The sequence below is a fragment of the Arachis duranensis genome, chromosome 6 (genome assembly GCF_000817695.3).
Source record: "Arachis duranensis cultivar V14167 chromosome 6, aradu.V14167.gnm2.J7QH, whole genome shotgun sequence".
Taxonomy (NCBI): Eukaryota; Viridiplantae; Streptophyta; class Magnoliopsida; order Fabales; family Fabaceae; genus Arachis; species Arachis duranensis.
Window position 1 is genome coordinate 75,421,750 of NC_029777.3, and position 10,136 is coordinate 75,431,885.

Sequence of the window (10,136 nt, forward strand, 5' to 3'; positions counted from 1 at the left end):
ACATGCTAATGTTTAAGTGTGGGGAGGTTGATAAACCACTATTTTATGGTTTACAATGTGTTTAATTGTGTGGTTTTATCACGGTCTTTACCCACTTATTCATATAATTAGCATGCATTTATATTTCCTTCCTAAAAGTATTACATGATTAAAAACATGCTTCTTTGGTCTTAATTTAGCTAATCTTAATCCTCTCTTATTACCATTTGATGCCTTGATCTGTGTGTTAAGTGTTTCAGGATTTATAGGGCATGAATGAGTGAGAGATTGGGAAGGAAGCTTGCAAAAATGGAAGGAACACAAGAAATTGATGAGATGACCAGCGAGAAGTGACGCGTACGCGTCAGCGATGCGACTGCGCGGAAGAAAGGAATTCGCAGTGACGCGGCCGCATGGCTCACGCGACCGCGCAGATTGGAAAGCACAAGTGACGCGGAAGCGTGGACGACGTGAACGCGTGGCAGGGAAAAACGCGAATGACGCGTCTGCATGGATGACGCGATCGCGTGACGTGCGCAATCTGCAGAATTACAAAAGTCGCTGGCAGAGATTCTGGGCCGCATTTCAACCCAGTTTTTGGCCCAGAAACACAGATTAAAGTCAGGGAACTTGCAGAGACTCATCATGCTCTCATAATTCACTTTTTACAATTTTAGATGTAGTTTTTAGAGAGAGAGGTTCTCTCCCCTCTCTTAGGATTAGGATTAGGATTAGGATTAGGATTAGGATTTTTATTAGGATTATGAATATTTCTTCTGCATCTCAGGTTCAATATTCTTTGCATTTATTTATTTTCAATGTTCCATGTTTGGATTGATTTTCTTATTTAAATATAATTTGAGATATTTTCAGATCTATGATTTGTTTCTTTTATTTATAATATAAATAATTTGGATTTTTTCCTTTTGGCTTTGGTTGAGTAATTGGTGACGCTTGAGCTGTCAAATAAAGCAGTGGTTGAAATTGGGAGTTGCTGATTAATTTGAGTTCCAATAACTCTAGCCCTTTCCAAAGGAAAGACTAGGACTTTAGGTATCAAATTAATTAGTCCACTTGACCTTCCTTTGTTTAGTAAATGTTAACTAAGTGGGATTAAAATCCAATTCTCATCACAATTGATAAGGATAGGACTTTCAGTTCTTGTACCTTGCCAAAGGTTTATTTTCCAGTTATTATTATTTTATTTTACTTGTCATTCAACTAACTTTTTACCTTAATCCAAAACCCCAAAACACACTTTTTCATAACCAATAATAAGAACATACCTCCCTGCAATTCCTTGAGAAGACGACCCGAGATTTAAATACTCGGTTATCAATTTATTTAGGGGTTTGTTACTTTTGACAACCAAAACGTTTGTATGAAAGGACTTTTGTTGGTTTAGAAGCTATACTTGCAAGGGGAATTTATTCTGAATTCTAGACCAAGTAAAAGTTATCTCATCAATGACCAAACGAGAGAGTATGGATTTGCATGCAAGTCAAGGGGGTGACCAGTAGAAAGCCTAGGCCTCCCCTTTCGCCTTCGGCCACGGCCACGGCCATGGCCACGACCGCGACCGCGACCTCTGTCTCTACCAACCATATCCTGTACACATTAAAATAAGCAACTTCTATCTTTTATAAGCTGTAACTTCAAATTATCTATTCGAGATGCACAAAATTCAAGAAGAAAGAAAAGACTGAAAGGAACAAATAAAATGATATAAACAAGCAAGTATATAATTTTAATTCAGCAGAATCAATAAGCATATAAACTTTGAACAAAAGTAAATAGTAAAGTTAATTTTAGAAAAATGAAAGATAGATCAAATATGCGTTTTCTTTTTAGAAAAACAAAAGCTAATAGGACATTGGATTTTACAGTTTATTTTCAGTACTCTTACATTGGATTTTACAGTTTATTTTCAGTACTCTTACATTATTTTTATTTTTGTGTAAATTGCCTTGTGTACTGTTTAGGCCGTTTAGTTGGCATTATAGTGTGAAAAATGAAGCAGAGAATTTGTGACTATAGATCCTAGATTACTTATAAGAACCAAGTATGCTCATAGTTTCATGGCATTGGGTCAAATTGAAATTATCTCTATTTATCTTTTGCCATGGGATTTGTCTTCTTTTAAACTTGCTTGAGCTTCCATTCAAATCGGTTTACCTAAACTAAGATTGCATGTACTTGGTTATAGGTATTTAAAGTATTTGACAAAGAAGTACTTGAAGAAACACAATGTGCATGATTGGCTCAGGGTGATTGCTTCTAACAAAGATAGGAATGTTTATGAACTGAGGTACTTCAACATTGCTGAGAATGAAGGAGAGGAAGAAGATTAAATGTCTACATCGGTTGCAATTAAACAATTTTGATTATCTAAGTGTTGCGCCATTGTTATTGAATTTGGAATAGTTAAATACAAATTTGAAATTAAAGTTCATGTGGTCAATATAATTACAATTGTAACTTTAACATTTAAGACAAAAAGTTTAAGGTAATCAACAACTAACCAGATCATCATAAATTCTAGATGCACAAGCCTTGCAGTGATCATGGCATTAAAATGACATGATTCAACAAAACCATCACACCAAAATTCTAAAAGACATCACTCATTATCCTGTTGACATATTGTAAAAGCAATCTATCAGCAATTTCTAAAAGCAATCCATAATTGTAAACATTTTAATAACTTCACAGCTATTGTATTTGTATCCATGCTCCAGTAATGCCAATGACACACAATATACACTCGAGCAGGAAACACAGTTTTCAACAAATAACAAAATTCACAGCATTTAACTTAGAAAAAAAAAAGACGAAACAAAAAAAAAAAAAAAAAAAAAAAAAAAACACAACACAAAAAATTCAACCCGAAGCAAAGGACCATCAACAATCTAATTCAACCGATCCACTAAAATGGACCAATCTCACCAATCCATAACAAGTTAACTACAGACAACTACTATCTACTAACAATTGAACCCTAAAAAATAATGAAATCGTGAAACCATGCATGACTTTGAACAAAAGAAAATCACAGTTATTATTAATATAAAAAAATGCTGAAACAATTGAAAAACCGTGAAAAGAGCTTAACCTTTTTTTCCCAAGGAGAGAGCTGAACGCGAATGAGGTGAGGGATGCGGCAGTGACGGGTTGAGAGATGAACCGTTTCATGTCCAGTGGGACCAGAACCTGCAGCTGCACCGGCGAGAGCACAACCTGCCGTGGAAGTTTCGGCAGCAGGAGAAAGAGGAGGTGGTGTGGAAGAAGGTGGATGCGGGTTGAACTTTGGGGGAATTGGGTTTCTGAACTTTGGAGGAATTTCGTTTCTAGACGCGGGGGTTATGATTTTTAGTGATAAAAATCGACGACACTTTTGTCAATTTTAATTTTATAAAAAAGCAACATCTATTACGTCTATTTTATATATTAAATTCACACCGTTTATTTCATTTTTAGAAAGCGATTTAGACTCTTCAAATTTATCGACGGTAACGTTGTCAATATTTTAAATAATAAAATAGACGGCGTATGCGTCGATTTTAAAATAAAAGCATTTTCGACTTCTGGTGCGTCGATAATGTGACGATAATAAAAAAAAATTAATGTACCATATAAATATCGACGACGTTGCTGTCGATTTTAATATTTTATTTTTAATTACTTTTTCTTAGTAATATCGACAGCAAGCCGTCAAAAATTATTGACGGCAGAAGTAACCGTCGATTTTTAGCGTTGAAAAAAAAACGCTTTTTCTTGTAGTGAAAGAATCACATCACATGGTTGGTTCCCCTCATAGTCATAAATCATTATAAGACAATCATTCTCACTCCAACAAGTCGGATGCGGCGGTCTTGACCAGACACGAAGATCTCGTTCGAGATCGACCTCCCTGTTTCAGGCATATAAACATATACAGATAAAATTAATTATACAATAGCAAAAAAAAAAAAAAAAAAAAAAAAGAGAGGAATGATTATTGATATTTCATCTAATGAGTTTTTTTAGTGAAACTCAAAAATCAATCGTGTCAAAAAGTTCAACACAAAGATTTGAATATTCAAAGGAGAAAGGAATTAACGTAAAAGCCAAGGCCTCATTATTTGTTATATAAAATGGAAAAATACAGAAACTACTTATCCTGTATCTGATTTCTGCTACTGTTCTCATTCACTCAGAGAGGAAGAGGGTTTAGGACTATGAAGTGTGTCACTGCTCATTCTGGCTCTCCTGAACGATGCAATAGCTCCAAAATACAGCACAATTTGAAGTCAGTTTCAAGTTAATAGAGTCACCTTAAGTTGAGGTTAGTAGGCATTCACTTCACTAGTTATCTACAAAAATAATGAGAAGATTAACTAGCAGTCTTAGTAAGGATATTATTTCTTAAGATTATTTGTTGTCTACCTCTCTCTGCGCTGAAAGCTTATTTGTTATTTGTGTTGGTGCTTGGCCACTGTCTCTTCCTTTTGTCTTCTTTACTCCGCTTTGACCAACACAACATGCTAGTAAGTACGTTTCTATGCTTTCATTTATTTTGTTTTGTATTCAGAATTGGTGTAGGATTATTCCTTGTTTCAAGATTGAATCTTTGTTTGGATGGTTTAGGTAGAGTCAAAGCATGTTTTGCTTTCTTTTTTGTTTTTAAATCTAGGCGAAGATCATTTTCCCCCCACGCTTTCTCTCTCACAAAAGCCACGCGACAGTTGTCCCTGCAGGTGTATTTAATCAAACTTTATATATATTAACAACAATAATTTCTCCATTTTAGTTGGGCAGTTTGAGTGCATTGATTTCTTTTCTTTTTCTTTTTCTTTTTGTTTTTAATTTCTTGTTTGATTGGTTGATAAAGTAATATGCTGGACTGGGGACCATTCTCACAGCTATTCTATAATTTTTGTGCTACAATAGTACTACTATTAGGCTTTGCCTTTTTTGTATTAGTACTACGTTAGTTACCATCCCACTTTGCTATAATCGGATTCATTATTTTGCAATTACTCTTTTTGCAAGGTTGATTATTAACTTGTACAAAAAATGTATGGTTAATGAAGTAAAATTAGTGATAATGAAATTTTAAAAAATGTAACTAATAGTGGTACCTATTAATAGTACTTGATAGATGGTTTTTCAAATAGTTTTTATAATAATATTGTTATTTAATGTATGGTAATTGATTTTATTTTGTTCACTTTTATTTGTCATTTTCTAAGATGTAAGTTCTTACAACACTTGTTGCCTCTATATATAAAAAGAACACTAGTTTGGCTTTTGATTGGATAGGATAATTTTTTTTATTGTTGTTGCTTTGCTCTGTCTTTTTTTTATAATTATTGTGAATTTTTTAATATAATACGAGAATAATATATTTGCTCTCTTTATTTTTTGTCTCTTTTTATCTTATAGAAAAAAATTAATTTACATATATACAACTACTTGAGAAGGAAAAATTCACAAAGCCATTATTACAACCACAAAATTATCATTGAAAGAGGTAATTATAATTTTTTTTATAGTTTCTTTTAGAATAATATTTAAGTATTTGTTTAATATCTAATTTGCACGTACAAAAATAATTTTCTTACATTTAGAATATATATAGACTTTTAATGAACTGTCCGATGAACTATGCATACAAACTATAGCGTTTGGCCAGTAGTGCTTATTCCATACAATCGACCTCTGTTCATACCCTGGGTTGAACTGTCCGACCCGGGATGTTTAAACAACACCAACCGACCTCTTCAGGTCCGAACTATTCGACCTCTTCTCCAAATAGCTCGGCCAAATCACCAGGAGAGCCCAAAAAGGGTCCAAACAGAGGAACACGACCCAAATCCAAAGGCAGTGCAAAGCCTATAGAGATAAGGGCAGTTCCCTTAAAGATAAGATGACTTCACTCAAAGATAAGATAAGATAACTATCTTATCTCCAGAAAGATCATTCCACACTATTATAAATACACTGGAGCACCTAGGTATAACTCATACTCTGATTCTACATAAAATCTGCTTAATACCCTTGCTAACTTAAGCATCGGAGTCTCTTACAGGTACCACCACCCTCCGGTGACAAAGGATCAGCAGCATTGCCAGTCCAACAAGTCGGACACGATAGTTCCTGCCGTCATCTCCGATCAGTACAGAAGATCTCGTCCGAGATCGACCTACAGTTTCAGGTAACCCTCAGAACATTGGCGCCGTTTTCGGGGAACCTGGAAGTCATCCCATCATCATGGCGGATAACCTTGACAACAACCACAACTCTGATTTAGCAAACCGAACGCCACATAAGAATGCGGAGGTTACACTAGATGACACTTCTCAACCTAACAAAGACAAGAACTCCCCAAGCACAGGAGCCATGGAGGCACTTTAGGATCGCCTAAAACAACTTGAAAAGGAGGTCGAGTACAAGCGGGAAGCCGAGAGAGACTTACAAAGAGAAGCTAGGCGACGCTGCGAATTAGAGGACAAGCTCCTGAAGATCGAAGCCGATCTCAAAGCTAAAACTACCCGATCCAACCAAGAGGATAGCTCCCGCAAAGACCAAGACCCATTCACCAACGAGATCATGAAGGCCAAAATCCCAAAAGACTTCAAACCTCTCGACATGACCTTGTACGATGGCACGACAGATTCCAACCATCCTCTCAGCAACTTCGAAGTAGAATGTATCTTACCGACACCTCAGATGCAACTCAGTGCAAAGCCTTCCCAACCATTCTGACAAAAACGGTGATTAAATGGTTTGACAACCTGCCCCCCCCAGGTCCATCTCAAGCTTTGACGACCTAGCAAAAAAGTTTCTAGCCAGATTCTCCATCAAGAAGGACAAAACTAAACACCCCCAAGTCTACTAGGGATCAAACAAGGAGATCAGGAAAATCTTCATAGCTACATGGAAAGATTCAACAAAGCATGTTTGGACATACAAAATCTACCAACAGAAGCAGCCATTATGGGCCTCATCAATGGCCTACGAGAAGGACCTTTTAGTCACTCCATATCGAAAAAATATCCCACATCTCTAAATGAGGTACAAGAACGAGCAGAAAAGTACATAAACATGGAGAAAAACTCCCGATTAGGAGAGACCTCAAAATTCGGACTCTCCTATTCTTCCCAGGATAAGGATAAAGAATCCAAGAAAAAAGAAGACCAGCATGGCGAAAGGATAAAAAAATATCGCAATTACACCCCTCTCCGGGTGTTTCTCGTAGATGTCTATCAAGAAGTATGCCACACAGAAAAGATACCTCCACCTCACCCACTCAAAAGCAAGAAGGGAGGGGAGATCGGACAGAGTACTATGAATACCATCGACTCTACGGAAATCCCACCAACGAATGCTTCGATTTAAAGAATATCATAGAAAAATTGGTAAGAACGGGAAGACTATATCGGTACTTAGCCAACAAATCAGATGAGCCAAGAAAAAGAAGAAGAGAAGAAGAGGTTGGACGAACTGAACGACCACCTCGCACCTTGGAGAGACACGTCCACATGATAGATGGAGGATTTGCAGGAGGGGGAGTCTCCAAATCATCTCGCAAAAGACATCTGAAGGAGATATATCACGTCAAAGAAGGAGAAGGAGCACCCGAACTCCCTACTATCACCTTCACTAAAGAAGACGCAGCTGGTATCATCTCAGGACATGACGATCCCATGGTCATCACTATCATGTTAGCCAATGCTAATCTCCACCGCACGTTGGTAGACCAGGGAAGCTCGATGGACATTCTGTTAAAAATGGCCTTTGACAAACTCGGCCTAGAGGAAAAAGAGCTCAAAGCATATCCAAACAGCCTATTCGGACTGGGAGACGCTCCAATCCAACCACTTGGATATATCTCCCTGCACACCACCTTTGGAAAAGGAAATCGGTCAAGGACACTCAACATAGACTACATCGTGGTTGACGTAGGTACATCCTACAATGCCCTGATTGGTCGGACAACGCTAAATCAGCTTAGCGCAGTAGTCTCGACTCCACATCTATGCATGAAGTTCCCGACCACAGAAGGAATTGCAACAGTAAGAGCAGACCAGAAGACAGCGCACCGCTGGTACAACAAAAGTCTGAATCTCAGAGGCAAAAGAGAAGAAATCCACGCCATTGAGCTCGGGAGAGTTCAAGGACAGGAAGAACTTCGTCCACAACCTAAAGGTGAAACAAAAAAGTTCAAATCGGAGATACTCCAGATAAAATGACCAATATTGGCACAATCCTAAAAGGGGACAAAAAGGAGTCCCTCAAACAGTTCTTACAAAGCAATGTCGACCTCTTTGCTTGGAAGGCCGCAGACATGCCGGGCATAGACCCTAAGTTAATATGCCACAAGCTGGCAGTCTACCTAGGATCTCGGCCAGTACAGTAGAGACGTAGAAAGCTCAGACCAGAACGATCCTAAGCTGTGGAAGAGCAGGTGCAAGCTCTACTGGAGGCAGGATTCATAAGAGAAGTCAAGTACCCACTATGGCTAGCTAACATCGTCTTGGTGAAAAAATCAAATGGGAAGTGGCACATGTGCACCGACTACACTGATCTCAACAAAGCCTGCCCAAAAGATCTTTATCCACTCCCAAGTATCGACGCTCTGGTGGACGCCTCCTCCAGATACAAATACCTCTCGTTTATGGACGCCTATTCGGGATACAATCAAATTCTGATGTACCCACCTGATCAAGAGAAAACCTCATTCTTAACCCCGAAAGAAAACTACTGCTACATCGCCATGCCATTCGGACTCAAAAATGTAGGAGCCACTTATCAAAGATTAATGAATAAGGTCTTCGCAGACCACATCGGGAAAGTCATGGAAGTTTACGTGGACGACATGTTAATAAAGACACAAAGTGAAGAGTCGTTATTGTCCGATCTCACCCAAGTATTTGACACTATAAGAAGGCATGGCATGCGACTTAACCCTGCAAAATGTACTTTCGCAGTAGAAGCTGGCAAATTCTTGGGTTTTATACTCACACAAAGAGGAATTGAGGAAAATTTGGATAAATGACGGGCCATACTCGACATGAAGAGCCCGACTTGTGTCAAAGAGGTACAACAACTCAATGGGAGGTTAGCAGCCTTGTCCAGATTTCTAGCCGAATCGGCAATAAGATCTCTTCCCTTCTACGCTACTCTAAGAAAAGGAAAGAGGTTTGAATGGACAACGAAGTGCGAGCAGGCCTTCCAAGATTTCAAAAAATTCCTAGGACAACCACCTATTCTACTCAGCCATTGGAAGGAGAACCACTTATATTGTACCTCGCAGTGGGAAATCGGGCAGTAGCCTCAGTATTGGTCCGAGAAGATGACAGTGGACAACAACCTAGATACTTGATCAGCAAGGCACTACAAGGGTCCGAACTGAACTATCAAAAAATAGAAAAATTCGCTTATACTCTCATACTAACATCTCGACGACTTCGCCTATATTTCTAAGCCCACACCATCTGGGTTCGGACCAATCAGCCCATAAAAGGCATTTTACAAAAAACAGACTTAGCAGGGAGAATCTTGCAATGGGCAGTCGAGTTGTCCAAATTCGACCTTTAGTATGAAGCTCGGACAGCCATCAAATTATAGTATCTGGCCGACTTCATTGCAGAGTTTACGGACACCCTAAAAATCCATACAAAATGGAATCTTGATGAGCGGATAATTTGTACGCTTTTTGGCATTGTTTTTAGTATGTTTTTGGTATGATAGAGTTAGTTTTTAGTATATTTTTATTAGTTTTTAGTTAAAATTCACTTTTCTGGACTTTACTATGAGTTTGTGTGTTTTTCTGGGATTTCAGGTATTTTTTGGCTGAAATTGAGGGACCTGAGCAAAAATCTGATTCAGAGACTAAAAAGGACTGCAGATGCTGTTGGATTCTGACCTCCCTACACTCGAAGCGGATTTTCTGGAGCTACAGATACCCACTTTGCTAGCTCTCAACGGCATTGGAAAGTAGACATCCTGGGCTTTCCAGCAATATATGATAGTCCATACTTTGCCCAAGATTTGATGGCCTAAACCGGCGTACAAAGTCACCCTCAGAAATCCCAGCGTTAAACGCCGGAACTGGCACCAAAATGGGAGTTAAACGCCCAAACTGGCACCAAAGCTGGCGTTTAACTCCAAGA

At 38.3% G+C, this 10,136-nt stretch overlaps 1 protein-coding gene across 1 annotated transcript; it reads left to right on the top strand.

Moving 5' to 3' along the window:
* Nucleotides 1-7,235: 7,235 nt before the first annotated feature.
* Nucleotides 7,236-8,213, top strand: LOC107493843 (uncharacterized). Its single transcript, XM_016114877.1, has one exon. The coding sequence runs from the start codon at nucleotides 7,236-7,238 to the stop codon at nucleotides 8,211-8,213; it is 978 nt and encodes a 325-aa protein (XP_015970363.1).
* Nucleotides 8,214-10,136: the final 1,923 nt, after the last annotated feature.